This window comes from Fistularia commersonii, chromosome 30, assembly GCF_037954325.1.
Source record: "Fistularia commersonii isolate RoL2024-O1a breed Wild chromosome 30, RoL_Fcom_v1.0, whole genome shotgun sequence".
NCBI classification, from domain to species: domain Eukaryota; kingdom Metazoa; phylum Chordata; class Actinopteri; order Syngnathiformes; family Fistulariidae; genus Fistularia; species Fistularia commersonii.
This window is the reverse complement of record NC_141313.1, coordinates 11,675,110-11,689,009: the sequence shown is the minus strand read 5'-3', so window position 1 is coordinate 11,689,009 and position 13,900 is coordinate 11,675,110. Positions and strand designations below refer to the sequence as shown.

The window sequence follows — 13,900 nt, the reverse complement described above, 5'->3', positions numbered from 1 at the left end:
GGCGCCCAGCTGTGTATGTGTCTTTCCTCGGATGGTAAACGGTGCCCCTGCTCCGCTTGCAGACGTACAAGGAGTCCGTACTGGAGCCCATGTTGCAGGGCACGGACAAGACGCCGGCGCTCATCAGCGACTACAAGGAGTACCACACGGACAGCACCGTCAAGTTCCTTGTGCGCATGTCGGAGGAGAAGCTGGCTCAGGCTGAAGCGGCCGGACTCCACAAAGTCTTCAAGCTGCAGTCCAGTCTCACCTGTAACTCCATGGTAAGTCTGCATCGGTACGGATGAACCAGGATAGATAAACACAGCATTAACAGATGGTTCTACTCATCCTTATGGTGTTAGTGATTTTACAGATTTGCTGGAGATTTCCTCTTCATTTCAGGCAAAAAATTTTTAATACGTAGTTTACTCTGTCTGCAGTTATTTCCTCACATTTTAGGTGATTATTCTCGTTTTAGTTATGCTGTGAGGTGATTTGCAACTGTTTCTGCTGTTTTCTCACTGTGCCGCCATCCGCAGGTGCTGTTTGACCACATGGGTTGTCTGAAGAGATACGACTCAGTGCAGGACATCTTGCGGGAGTTCTTTGAGCTGCGTCTGCATTACTACAAGCTGAGGAAGGACTGGTTGCTGGGCAGCCTGGGTGCTGACGCCGCCAAGCTCTCCAACCAGGCGCGCTTCGTGCTCGAGAAGATCGAGGGCAAGATTTCCATCGGTAAGGAGGCTGTGATATGTTTAAGTTTTCCTCACCTACGCTCCCCCAGAGAAGCAAACGTAGACGTATGCTTTCCTCTGTGTGCACACAGAGAATAAGTCCAAGCGAGAGCTGATCCGCATGTTGGTGCAGAAGGGCTATGAGTCGGACCCCATAGCCGCCTGGGCCAAGGCTCAGGAGAAGGTAAGGACCGCTGATGGTCTGGCCTCAGCACCCCCCGTTAATCAACAGTATTAGACGTCTGTGCTTTAAACGTAACATTGCTGCTGATCCTCGTCATTGTCCACCAAAGATAGGAGACTGAGCTGACCATCATAAGTCAAAGCTCGTGCCCTTTGATCAGTTCTGCTCCACCTATTCCACGTCATCCCTTCAGAAAGGTTTCTGTGTTTGTGACACAGAGTCAGGAGGAAGAGGACCAAGACGGAAATGAAAGTGACGGATCCATTGACTCCGGCTCCACATCGGGGCCCAACTTCAACTACATCCTCAACATGCCTCTGTGGTGTCTGACCAAGGAGAAGGTGGAAGATCTCCTCAAGCAGAGGGACCAGAAGGTATATGTTTCATACAAAGGCCAAGGTTTAAGGTATTCAAATAAATACAAAGGAACCCTGACGTACAAGTGCATCAACTTAGGAGTAATCCAACGAGGCCGCCGCTGTCCAGGAAGTGGTTTTTAAGACAGTGAGAAGCCTGCTGCTAGCTAGCCCAAAGACAATCATGGAAAAAAAGGGAGCAAGGTGTGCATGTGGTGAACCCCACCGTGAAGAGATGATGAAGTTGTTGTGGATGAGATGCGGGTGATAGAGAGCATTGTCTGTAATGTCTGTAATAACAATAGAATAGAGAACGACAAGCTAAACAGATGTCTGGTATGTTGATGTCACATATTAACAGCTATTAAGAGATAACTTGAGCATAAACAATATAACATAACAAGTTTACTCAAACACTCCAAATAAATAAAGCCATTGAATTTTTCATCCTCTGTGTCACTTCTGAGCAACTCAGCCAACTCCCGAGGTAGACAGCGCGCCACTCCTTCCTCTGTTTAGCTGTTTTTGGGACATGGTTGTCCGTGCGTTGATTGACAGGTGGTTGTGTAGCATGAAGTTGTAAAGAAAGTCCTCCTGTAAAGTCATTTATGTTTATGGCATTTGTTCATGGTGTGGAGATGTAGCTACACCTTTGACAAGCCTCTCCTGGCAGTACGTTGTTCAAGCACCCATTTGTGAACTTGTTTTCTAGCTGTGGCCATCTAGCTTTTAGCCTGCGATTAGCTTTTTTTTTTGTCCATTTGTTTCCTTCAATGCAGTGAGATTATCCTGCGCTTCGGCTGCATATTTCACAATTCTGCAGCTTGTAATCTGCAGAATATGATTTTCCTTTTGGGGGCATTTGTGTTCAGTCTGTCTTAGTTCTTTAGAAGTTGATGTTTAAATTTAAAATTTTCCGTGGTACCAGAGTAGCAGATACTGGCACACGAGCCTAGAGCGCACTCTTGCAGCTGTCAATATGAAAATAATGAACATGCGAAATTACCGTACATATTTCAATATACAGTGGGGCATAAAAGTATTAAGTCAGCCACCAATTGTGCAAGCTCTCCCACTTAAAAAGATGAGAGAGGCCTGTAATTGTCATCATAGGTCCACTTAAACTATGAGAGACAGAATGCAAACAAGAATTGGTCAAAAACAAAAGTTCATCTCAGTACTTTGTTATATTTTGTTGGCAATGACAGAGGTCAAATGTTTTCTGGAAGTCTTCACAAGGTTTTCACACACTGTTGCTGGTATTTTGGCCCAATTCTCCATACAGATCTCCTCTAGAGCAGCGACGTTTTGGGGCTGTTGCTGGGCAACACCTATTTTCAACTCCCTCCAAAAATATTCTACAGGGTTGAGGTCTGCAGACTGGCTAGGCCACTCCGGGACCTTGAAATGCTTCTTACGAAGCCAGTCCTTCGTCGCCCGGGCGGTGTGTTTGGGATCTTTGTCATGCAGAAAGACCCAGCCAAGTTTCACCTTCAATGCCCTTGCTGATGGAAGGAGGTTTTCACTCAAAATGTCACGATACATGGCCCCATTCATTCTCTCCTTTACACGGATCTGTCGTCCTGGTCCTTTTGCATGAAAAAAAGTGCGACTTATAGTCCAGAAATTATGGTAATTTTTTACATGCCATTTCGATCCTAGTCCGCCCAAATGAACAAATATGGTCTGTGTCATCTCTGGCTGTGGAACTCCTTGTATAGAAATAAGAAATCCCCGCTGATTCTGTAGCTTCACTTGCAAATCCTCTTGTTCTTGCCAGCCGGCGCGTCAATCACATTCCAGTTTTTCTCCATGTGTTTGGTCTCAATTCTAACATCACAGACTCCGTTCTCATCTCCACAAACCTGCCCACAGCTGGTCTAGACATCTTGACATCCAGAGTAGAAATTAATTTAGCCTTGTCACAACAGGGAGAGGACAGACCTCCTTTCTTCTGCATCCAGTGTGCCAAAAAAGGACATTTGAATAATTGAAGAGGACTGTCTTGGTGGGGTTCCTGGAGGAAATCTGCAGACGTGGTCACCAGGAGTGCCATGCAGACACTTTTCTCTCGAGAGTTTGACCATCAAGAGCAGGCAGGCATATTTCTTCAGGTTATAATTAGCCCTGCAGTCGAGGTGGATAAGGTATTTTGGGGCATCCTGCTCCCCTAATGCGGTGGAAGGTGGAGGTATGGACAGCACTGAGGTCTTTGCCTACTTTCTTCTCCTCAGGGTGGACTGAACCCAACACAAAATCAAACTGTAACCTTAGATTTGTCTTGATGAACGAGTCATTTTTATAAACGCACTTGACATCTGTTCTGCGATTGTTTGTCCAGAGAGCAGAGCTGAACGACCTGCAGAAGAAATCCCCCGACGACCTCTGGAGGGAGGACCTGGCAGTTTTCATTGAGGAGCTGGATGTGAGTTTTTTTGTTTTTTTTTGTCTGTGATTGATCAAACTGGTTGATGTCGCAGGGGGTTTGTGAGGAACTGATCTGGGCTATTGTTCCGGCAGAATTTGGAGGCCATAGAGCGAGAGGAGCAGAGCATTGGGAAAGCCATCAAGCTGGTGAAGGGGAAGGTAGGCAAGCCCAAGGTGAAGAAGATGAACCTGGAGGAGACCATGCCCTCGCCGTTCGGCCGCAGGATCGAGCCTCCCACTCAACCTGTCAGATCCGATGCAACCAAGAAGCTGACCAAGAAGAAGAAGGTGGCCCGCGGACCTCGCAGATCTGTGGATGGAAGGGTTGGAGTTCAGGTTATCACAGGCTTGTGTTTCATCTCAGAGCGACGATGTAGCGGTCAAGATCGAGTTTGACGATGAGGCTCTGGGTGGTGAAGGAGCGGCGGCCGGAGCAGGAGAGAACTCTGTAGGGAAACCCAAGGCTCCCCGTGTGAAGAAAGAGAAGAAAGAGCCTGGTAAGAGCCAGATCCTTTAACTTCATGACATCTACACTTTCTCCATGGGGAGAGCTGGCTTTACACTCCCCTTATCGATGTGACACCTCAGACAGCCGCATCATCTTTTAATATCAGTCATGCTCCAGAAAAGCCTAACGCAAATCAAGATATTCTAGATAACATCATAATCCAGCAGCTGGCTGATGTAGCCAGAAGGTCCCTGCTTGGATTTCCCAGGGGTCCTTTCTGCGTGGAGTCTCCATGCTCTCCCACATCTCTCCATTGGAGACCCCAAATGGCCAGGTGTGCGAATTGAGGGGTGAATGGCTAGCTGACTGTGATTGGACAGGTTGAATCGCCTTCTCATCCAGTCACAGTAGCTATAGGCTCCCAGGATAAGTGTTGAATGAATAAATGAATTAATTTTCAAATCCAGAGAGGCTTTTATGAAACGACAACTTGATATTCAAAATCCTCCCAAAATTCCTGATTTCTATATGTCACTTCAGACCCTTTTTAATGTAAGCATGAAATATAAAAGCAGATATATGAGAGGCATCACAGAAACATGGGACTTTTCACCAGGAGTGGTGAATCCTGATTATTATCATCATCATCATTCAACCTCTTAACGTTGTCTCTCGGCATCGCAGGAGCTCCCAGGGTGAGGAAGCCCCCCACGCCCAAAGGCACCACCCCGAAGAAGGTGAAGAAGAGGAACCCCTGGTCCGATGACGAGTCAAAGTCAGACAGCGACCTGGAGAACAGCGAGCCCATCATCCCCAGAGAGACCAAGTCCCAGAGAGCATCAGGTGAGCTTGCTTTGGAGCCTAAGCTGAGGCTGAGTGAGAAGGTGGCGGGTTTCCACTCGCAGATCAGCTGAGCTGACTGTGTCCCCGGCTTTACCTCTGCTTCCATATTAAGTCCTTTTTTTCCCCTTCTCATTGCGTTGCCTGACTATTGGGACATGTTCTTGGGCGTGCTTGTTTACTTTCACTTATTTTCATCAGACCTCATCTCCCCGGGCCTCCACGGCATTTTAGAAGCAGAGTAATGGGATGTGTAAGCGGTTTGACGGGACCCTCCGTCAGCCGTCGGCAGCGCCTTGGCTAATGGTCTTTAAAAGTTAACGCTCACTGGTCCTGCAGATACCCATGCAAATCTGCCTCGGGGAGTGGGGGGTACCGCCAACGCGGAATGTGACGCAACACCACTGCAACCCGTTACTATGCCCACCATAAAACAGCCATTCCACCCCTGTCTTTCAGCTTCTAAGCCCAAGTATACCTTCGACTTCTCCGAGGAGGAGGAGGGCGACGACGAGGAGAACGGGGATGATGAGGACGCAGCCTCTTCCCCGGCAAGGACGTTCAAAGACGACCTGACTGCGCCCGAGGCCAAGGAGCGCTACGACAACCACGAGGAGGATGAGTTCGAGGACAACGAAGACTCATACTCTCCACCCAAACTAAAGACCATGTAAGATCGTCGCAACAGCAACGTCGCTCAACAACACTGTGAACTAGAAACTGTTGTCTCCATGTGCATCTCCAGTCTGTGGGTCTTACACACACACACAGTGTTGGTTGGTTTTTAGTTGCATAAAAGTACAGATGTATGTTTTTTTTTTTTTTTTTCCTTTTTAGCGTGGATAAATATGAATTTAATTATCAAAGCGTAAACAAAGCAGGAGTGGAAACTCATTATCCAGACATACAGAAGTAACGATGCTCTTCCCGGAGCTATTTTCCTTATAGTTCTGGAGTTATTTCTCTACTCCGAGTACAACTGTTAAAATATGTATTTGTATATGCAGATAAAATACAGGATTCTGGGTCAAAGTGTGAAGGCTGAAGGCTGTTGTTTTCACACTGCATGCTTTGACCAAGCCTTGTGTTCCTGTCTCAGGTCTCCACCAGCAGCCAAGAAGAAGGAGACAACCAGCATCTTCACATCCAAATCTGCCTTTTCTGACAAAAGCAATGACAGTGGTGAGCGCTCCGCTTTGTGATCATTGTCACCAAATGCCCTGTTGTTTATTCTAAGTTTTTTTTTCTCTTAATTTCTGTCTAGTTTCACAATTTCTGTTAAAGCTATATCTGTATGACTTGATGAAAAGTCCAATCAGCTACTTCGCATCTCCGTCTCGCTCTCTATCACGCACACACACACACACACACACACACACACACACACACACACATGGATGTGGTGGCTAACAGTGTCTTTGTGCCACGTCCCTCAGATGTCTCCAAGTCTGACAGTGACGACAACGACGACGACAACGGCCCCGCGTTTTCCACATACTCCAGCAGCTCTGCGTTTGACAAGCAATCGCCAGCAAAGAAAGGTAATACCCTGCTGCATCCACTAGAGGGTGTCAAAGTGGAGCTAGGCAGGTCTGCAGGCAGACCGCACCAGAAGAAGTCAGAGGCAGGACGTCTGACATTATAATCACAGCGCAGCACGTCTTTGCATCAGCATGTGGTCCAAAATATCTAATCTACATCACGCCCCTGAAGAGCCCTTTTTAAACTCTAAAAGCCTCTCGTGAAAGTTTGAATGATCCTTATGATCTGGGCCTTCTTCAGTCCGCGCAATTCAGAGTGAACAGTCTGGAAAAGTGTATCCCTGCACAAGCAGATTCTTATTTTGAAGCTGGACAAGTAGTAAGGAAAAACAAACAAAGTAATAAGCATCTTATTACGAGATATAAGCAGTGTGGAGAGATGTAAACAGATCTGTCAGGATGTGTAACTTGATAGAAAAAAAGCGTAAATGTAAACTTGCATTCAGAGAAAGTGCAGACTGACATCTTAAACTGGAGTTCGAACTCACATCATGCAGGCTGGATGCAGAGAAATGAAGAGAATCGGGAAATAAACAGAAGAGTTGAGTTAAACGGGCAGTAGAATGCAGCGCTGGTTGTGCTGGATGGAAAGTACAGAGAGGCAATGAAAAATATTTCGAAAATGAGTGGTGACAGTATCAAAGTCATTAACATCCAGTGGCCTCTGCATGAAGCCTAGATCAGCTACTCCATACTCTGTCCAAGATGCGGTCAAATATGGGGAAGAAGTCGTGTTAATAACAGAATTTCCTCGTGATATCTAGCAGCTAAGAAAACTTCGGATGCAGCTCCCAAGCCCAAAAAGCCACCGGCACCCAGAGCAAAGAAGGCCGACAAATCCATTTGGGACTCGGACTCAGACACGGGGTCCAAGAAGCCAGCGCCGGCCCTCAAAGGTCTGCCTCCGCTGTGACTCTCCTTCAGTTCACACGCAACGCGATGAGGGGGCCAATCATTGACCGCTGTGGGAAAACTCTTTGCAGGCAAAGGGAGAGGGAGGAAGAGGAAGGGCTCTGGCTCAGAGGATGACGAGTACAGTCCCATGAAGAAGGTGGCCAAACCAGCAGGCAGAGTGAGTGTCCTCACCTACCCTCAGCATGAGCACGGGAAAGGAAAGGTACCGTTTTAAAAGCACACTGAAATAGCACATACTTTTTGGAAGTAACGTGTCTCTGGAGGTCCTCAGCCATCCAGCTCATGGTGAATTCTTGTTGTGGCAACTACACTTGAATTTTCTCACTTGAACTAAATTTCAAGTGAAGAATTTTATAAATCATTTGTTCCCCATGTCTCCATTTGTCCCGCAAAATAACTCATGATATTTTGCTCCGAAGACGTGAGGAAAATGGTTCGAAAGAGATGAAAGATGGTCAGTGGCCCTCGTGAATTTGGGCCCAAAAGCTGAAAGTAGGAGTTAGTTTTACAGATGACCTCTGGATCTTGGGTCGCTGTTGATCATGGTGTTCCTCCCAGGCAGGCTAAATAATCAAAAATAAATTTTAGAACGTGGAGGGTTATAGAAGACCATCAGCCTTAATGAAAGGAAAGGTGGAGGAGACAGTGGTGAGACCAGCTACGCTGTATGCTCTACAAACAGTGACAATGACCAAAAGACAGGAGGCAGAGCTGGAGGTCACAGAGATGAAGATGTTGAGGCTCTCTTTGCGAGTGACCAGGATGGATAGGATCAGGAATGAGTCTGTCAGAGGAACGGCACATATTAGATGTTATGGGTCATGTACAGAGGAGGGATCGTAAACATATCGTATTTTGTGGACCATAAGGCGCAATGTCAGTGAATGGGTCTATACATACATTATGCATCGCATTATGAGGAGCATGATAAAACATACACTATAGAAAACCAAGCAAAACAGTCAGTTGAGTTGAACTTTATTCATCTCATTCATCTCTCTTTGTTCCCTCGGAAATTCTGTTTGGTCTTGGCGCAGTTCATCTCATTATTCATTCATTCATGTCGAATTCTTTCTCAGGCGCTGTATTCCCATCATCTAGTGCATGACTTATAGCCCTAACTTTGAATTCCGCTTCGTAAGCATTTCTCTTTACGAGATGCAATTTTTGGGGTCCTCATACACACAAATGTACAGTAATTTTCTGCTGAGGCACAGTACGTACCGGTATTACAAAACGTGGCGCACTACTATGTACTGTTCTCTGATTTGTTTATGGTTGCCAGATAGCAGACGCCTGACGTTAGTGTGAGGTTGGACCAACATTGTATTCCAGCAGTACATAATTAGTTATTTAACGTTGTCTGACATTGCAACCCATATTCAACCAAGGACCGACTTTAATACAACATCCCTGTGTCCTGTGGGAACGGTCAACAATGAATCAAGCAGAGCACCTTCGTTGCTTACCAAAGTTACATTACAAAACATTTTGACAAATTTTTGAGCACAGTATACCCCATAGAATTGGTTGGAGGTGAGTAAGCACAATAAGAATTTATTCATGACAAACATTTTAAGGTGTACGGACGATTTTTGAGAAAATTAAAGGATTTTATGTTCACCTTATAGTGCGAAAAATAGGGTATTGGTAGACAGATGCTGGAATTGGAGGTCTAAAAGAAGACCAAAGAGAAAATTTATAGACGTAGTGAGAGAGGATATGAAGTTAGTGTTTGAGAGGAGGATACAGAGAATAAGGGTTAGATGGAGAAGGTGGATTTGCTGTGGTGACCCCTGAAGGGAAAAGCCCATAGGAGAAGAAGAAGGAGGCTGATCAGCTCTGGGTCCAAAGCATATTTGTCTTCAGTTTTCTTTGGTCGAACGTGAGCTCTGCCGAGTCCTGCCCTCAGACCTCCCGTCCCAGGAGCCTTCATGTCCGACTCTGGCCGTCCTCACTCCGTTAACCCCCGCCTGTCGCCCTGCACAGAAGCCCGCCAAGCCTCCGTCTGACGACGAAGATGACGACAGCAACTCGCTGAGCACGGCCAACGCTCAGTCCCGTAACCGTCCGGGCCGCGCCAAGAGGGAGGTGAAGTACTTCACCGAGTCAGACAACGAGGAGGAGGACGACAACGACGATGACATGTTCGACTGAAGTTTTTACCACGTCCACACACTCTGCCCGTACGAGAGCCCCCCTCCTCCCTCGGTGTCCCCACAGACTTTTGTACATCTTTCTTTTTTCATTAATGGTGACGTTGAATGATTTTTAATGTGTAGTTGTTTTAACACTTTCTATTACACGTATACAGGTTTCTTTTTTTAATGCTCATGAAATGTCCTGTATTTGTCCGAAGCGGCTTTTAGAAGTGTAGACGGCTGTGCTTTAGCACAATTTAATTGTTAAAATACTATGTAAGTTTTTGTTCATGAAGTTGAAAGTAAATACGAAATGTTCACTGGTTTCTTGCCTCTGGAGTCTTTCCTGTTGGCTTGCAGCCACCACTGCCGCCAGGTGCAATACTCCTGACGTTTCATGCATGCGTTTATTTAGGTACCAATTGGACACAAAGTCAACAATTTTAATCACTTCATTCAGAAAAATAACACATTAAGAAAATTACTGCATTTGAGTCACAATTTTAATCTCTGTGGAATGTTCCTCATTCACAAGTTTCAGGAGGAGACATTTCACCGACATCAGCGCAATTTGGCAAGCCAGTTCCAGTTTGAGGTATGTATTCTTTGGAGTTGCTGAATCTCAGGAGCACCTCCTCCCTCTGTCATCTCGTCAACGCTAACACCATAGAGCCAGCTAGGTCGGTAGCTTTGTGATAACTTGCATGTCACTAATGTTAGCTTTTGCACTAAATCGCAGGTTACCAAAGAGCTTTGTACTAGCACATGCATCGCCAATTTTGGCTTTGTACAGCACAAAGGTCAGTAATGCTAGATATGCTGCGGAAGGTAAGGTTGCGAAGCATCCATCCATCCATCTATCTTCTCACGCTTATCTGGTGTCAGATCGCAGGGGCAGCACCCGAGCAGTGAGGCCCAGATCTCCCTCACCCCTGTTACATGGTCCAGCTCCTCAGGCAGGACCCCAAGGCGTTCCCAGGCCAGCCTAGAGTCATAGTCTCTCCAGCGTGTCATGGGTCATCCCCGTGGTCTCCTTTCAGATGGACAGACCCGGAATTCCTCCCCCGGGAGGCGTCCGGGAGGCATCCTGACCAGATGACCGAGCCACCTCATCTGGCTCCTCTCTATGCGAAGGAGCGGCGGCTCTACTCCGAGCTCTTCCTGGATGACCGGACTTCTCACCCTATCTCTAAGGGAGACTCTGGAAACCCTGCGGAGGCAACTCCTTTCGGCTGCTTGTATCCGCAATCTTCTTCTTTCGGTCACTATCCACAGCTCATGACAATAGGTGAGGGTGGGAACGTAGCTCGACCGGTAAATTGAGAGCTTTGCCTCTTGGCTCAGCTCCCTCCTCACCATGACAGGCCGCATCGCTGCAGACACCCCACCAATCCGCCCGTCAATCTCCCGCTCCATCCTTCCCTCGTGAACAAGACCCCAAGACCCCAAGACACTTGAACTCCTCCACTTGGGGCAGGACCCCGTTTCCGGTTGAGCACCATTGATCTTGGATTTGGAGGTGCTGATCCTCATCCCGGCCGCTTTACACTTGGCTGCAAACCGCTCCACTGAGAGCTGGAGATCATGGACTGATGAAGGCAATAGAACCACAACATCTGCAAAAGTAGAGACTCGATCCTGTGGCCCCGGATCCCCTTGATGCCCTGGCTGTGCATAAAGATTCAGCTCATAAAAGTTATCAGCAGAATTGGTGACAAAGGGCAGCCCCGGCGGAATCCAACTCTGACCGGAAACTGGTCCAACTTACAACCAGCAATGCAGACCAAGCTCTGACACCGATCATCCAGGGACCATATAACGGGGTTCTGTTTGCTCATACTCCCGCAGCACCCCCCACGGGACTTTGGGGGGGTGTTTCTGCAGAACATGGCCATGCGGACTCACTATCCCCCGCCTCCCTCGGGACCTGGTCGTAGTTCTGCCGGACGTGGGAGTTGAAACTCCTTTAAACAGGGGTCTCTGCTAGACGTTCCCAGCAGACCCTTACATTATCTTTGGGTCTGCCAGGTCTGACCGGCATCTTCCCCAACCATCGGAGCCGGCTCACCACCAGGTGGTGATCAATTGACAGCTCTGAGGCAGCGAGGCAGAAATGTTTAAATGCAATTAAAATGTGATGGATCGATTGACTGATTGAAAAGCATCGAGTGAATTCGTTTTTTTTTTTTTTGGAGTCCCTCCCCTAAAAATAATACTGTTTCAACCAAAGCAGATAGTTCCTTCCTATTTCATTCATGAAATCATAAATCATCATAATAATACTTAATTATATATAAAGATTTTTGAAGAGCTCCTGCCGTCATAGTGCTGTAGCGCTGTTAAGGGATAAGATAAATTACAACATTTTCATTTGATTTATTTCTCCTGCAGACAGCTGGATGGGGTTAGAAATGTCAATGTTCATTCACTCGCCAGACAATTTAGTCTCTACTGCACTTCCATGTTTTTCCACTTTGGGGGGAAACCAGAGAGAGTCGCCATGCAGCCCCCCATTAATGACATTATTATTGTTTATTATCATTTTTATTACTGTTTATTATCGTGCAGTACCAGTCACAGACCCAGCAGTCATTTTTTCCCGTCTGACGATGACGTCCTCATGTCTGGAAACGCAGCGAGTCGGTGAAGTGCACATCCTGTCTGCCGATGCAGGGCTGTAGAGACGGAGCGGGGAATTGGCAAGAATGAATGCCATTTAAACAAAGACAAAGCGGCGGTGGATGTACACGCTGCCAAATCAGTTTCTGCAGATGAATCCCAGCTCAGACGTCTGAGGAGACTTTCCGTTGTGCTGAAAAAGTAACGGGACAGTGGAGTGAAGCATCAGGGGGTTCTCGGCCGAGGTCACCGCACCCGCAGGGAGGCCACATCGACAAAGAATCGGGCCTTGAGCATCACATTTGGCCCCAATTCACAAAACTAACTTCAGGCGAGGACCCTAATGGGGCTTTTCAATTCTCTGTGTTTTCACTCCCAGCCACGTCCTTGCCTCTAATAATTACCTCGACCTCTGGAGGGAGGGTTTGGCAAATTACATCACTTCCCGTCTGTCAGATCAGGGCCAAAACCTGCACTCTGCTTGTTGGCTTTCAGATCGTAATCGTCCAGTTTCGAGTAACAAGTTGAATGCTGACCTGTACTCTCTTGGCTCCTCAGCCAATCACATTTCTCACAGGTGAAGGCAGAACATGCTTTCAGACCCAGGATTTGACGTTCTCACACTTTTCCCTGTCAGATGCTGTCTACCAGGACTGCCAAAGACAGGATGGCATTGCTGAGCTTGAGGTGGATTACAGTCAGATTTCCCCAGGGGGAGGCGTGGGGGCGCTGCCATAGCAACCATTGGGCGTCGGAGCCAGACGGGTGGAAGGCGAGGGAAAATCGCAGGCGGTAATTAACAAAGCAAACTGTCTCATTCATGGTGCCTTCACATTCTGCCGTGGTGCCTCTCGTGTGGAGGACACACACAAACACCTGTGGTGAACTACAGGAAGCCAGCAAAGCTTTAACCGCTGAAGCAAAGCACGCTGGGAAGACTCTCCAGCAACACGTCACTATCTGAAGTCCGACGTCTATTGATCCAGAGCCCCGATTCTCAAAAGAGGAATTTAAAAGAAGAAAATCTGGTATTTTGGGTCCACTGTTGGACTTTATCTATGTTTTGAATATTTCTGTCAATATGGGTAGCTCCAGTGTGGAGCGCTTCCCCCTCCTAGCGAGAAGCTCCTTGCTGTGTGGAGTCTCCATGTTCTCCGTGTCTGCATGGGGTTCCTGCAGGTTCTCTTGATTCCTCCCGCAGTCCAAACACATGATGGAGGTTCACTGTACATGAAGGTATGTGGATGAGAGAATGAAAACCTCTATCCCAGACCTGGCAGACCCAAATGTAACATGAGGGTCTGCTGGGGATGTCTGGCAGAGTCCCTTGTCAGAAGGAGTTTCAACTCCTTCCTCCAGCAGAGCTACAACCACGTCCCGAGGAAGGTGTAGGGACATTGTGTCCAAATGGGCCGTGTTCCGTGCTTCCATTGTCGAGGGGGCAGACCAGAGCTGCGCCCATGATGCGGTCGGCATCTGTTGGGGCGGCAACCTTCGAACCAAATGGTGGACCCCAGTGGTGAGAGATGCCATCAAACTGAAGAAGGAGTCCTATCGGGCCTTTCTGGCCTGTGGGGCTCCAGAGGCCGCTGGCAGGTACCAGCAGGCCAAGCGGCATGCAGCTTTGGTGGTTGATGAGGAGAAAACTTGGGTGTGGGAGGAGTTCGGGGAGATCATGACCACGACTTCCGGTGGCGTTGAGGAGATTCTGGT

At 47.5% G+C, this 13,900-nt stretch overlaps 1 protein-coding gene and 1 long non-coding RNA gene across 5 annotated transcripts in view; both read left to right on the top strand.

The window, feature by feature from the left end:
- Nucleotides 1–9,893, top strand: part of top2b (DNA topoisomerase II beta) — a 28,408-nt gene extending 18,515 nt beyond the window's left edge. The window contains exons 23-36 of one of the 4 annotated variants that reach the window (XM_086177884.1): nucleotides 63–263; nucleotides 522–717; nucleotides 809–900; nucleotides 1,119–1,274; nucleotides 3,598–3,681; nucleotides 3,777–3,971; nucleotides 4,048–4,180; nucleotides 4,816–4,974; nucleotides 5,431–5,641; nucleotides 6,071–6,153; nucleotides 6,408–6,512; nucleotides 7,280–7,408; nucleotides 7,496–7,584; nucleotides 9,417–9,893. In XM_086177884.1, the coding sequence (XP_086034010.1) occupies nucleotides 63–263; nucleotides 522–717; nucleotides 809–900; nucleotides 1,119–1,274; nucleotides 3,598–3,681; nucleotides 3,777–3,971; nucleotides 4,048–4,180; nucleotides 4,816–4,974; nucleotides 5,431–5,641; nucleotides 6,071–6,153; nucleotides 6,408–6,512; nucleotides 7,280–7,408; nucleotides 7,496–7,584; nucleotides 9,417–9,584 (2,001 nt within the window). In that variant the 3' untranslated portion in view covers nucleotides 9,585–9,893. Of the gene's footprint in view, nucleotides 1–62; nucleotides 264–521; nucleotides 718–808; nucleotides 901–1,118; nucleotides 1,275–3,597; nucleotides 3,682–3,776; nucleotides 3,972–4,047; nucleotides 4,181–4,815; nucleotides 4,975–5,430; nucleotides 5,642–6,070; nucleotides 6,154–6,407; nucleotides 6,513–7,276; nucleotides 7,409–7,495; nucleotides 7,630–9,416 lie in introns of all 4 variants that reach the window. The other 3 variants (XM_086177882.1, XM_086177883.1, XM_086177881.1) reach the window with 3 other exon arrangements.
- A 97-nt stretch (nucleotides 9,894–9,990) lies between these two features.
- LOC147216433 (uncharacterized) lies at nucleotides 9,991–10,489 on the top strand. The gene is made up of 3 exons (XR_015109148.1): nucleotides 9,991–10,163; nucleotides 10,308–10,368; nucleotides 10,454–10,489. It is a non-coding gene; the product is annotated as an uncharacterized LOC147216433 (long non-coding RNA).
- Nucleotides 10,490–13,900: the final 3,411 nt, after the last annotated feature.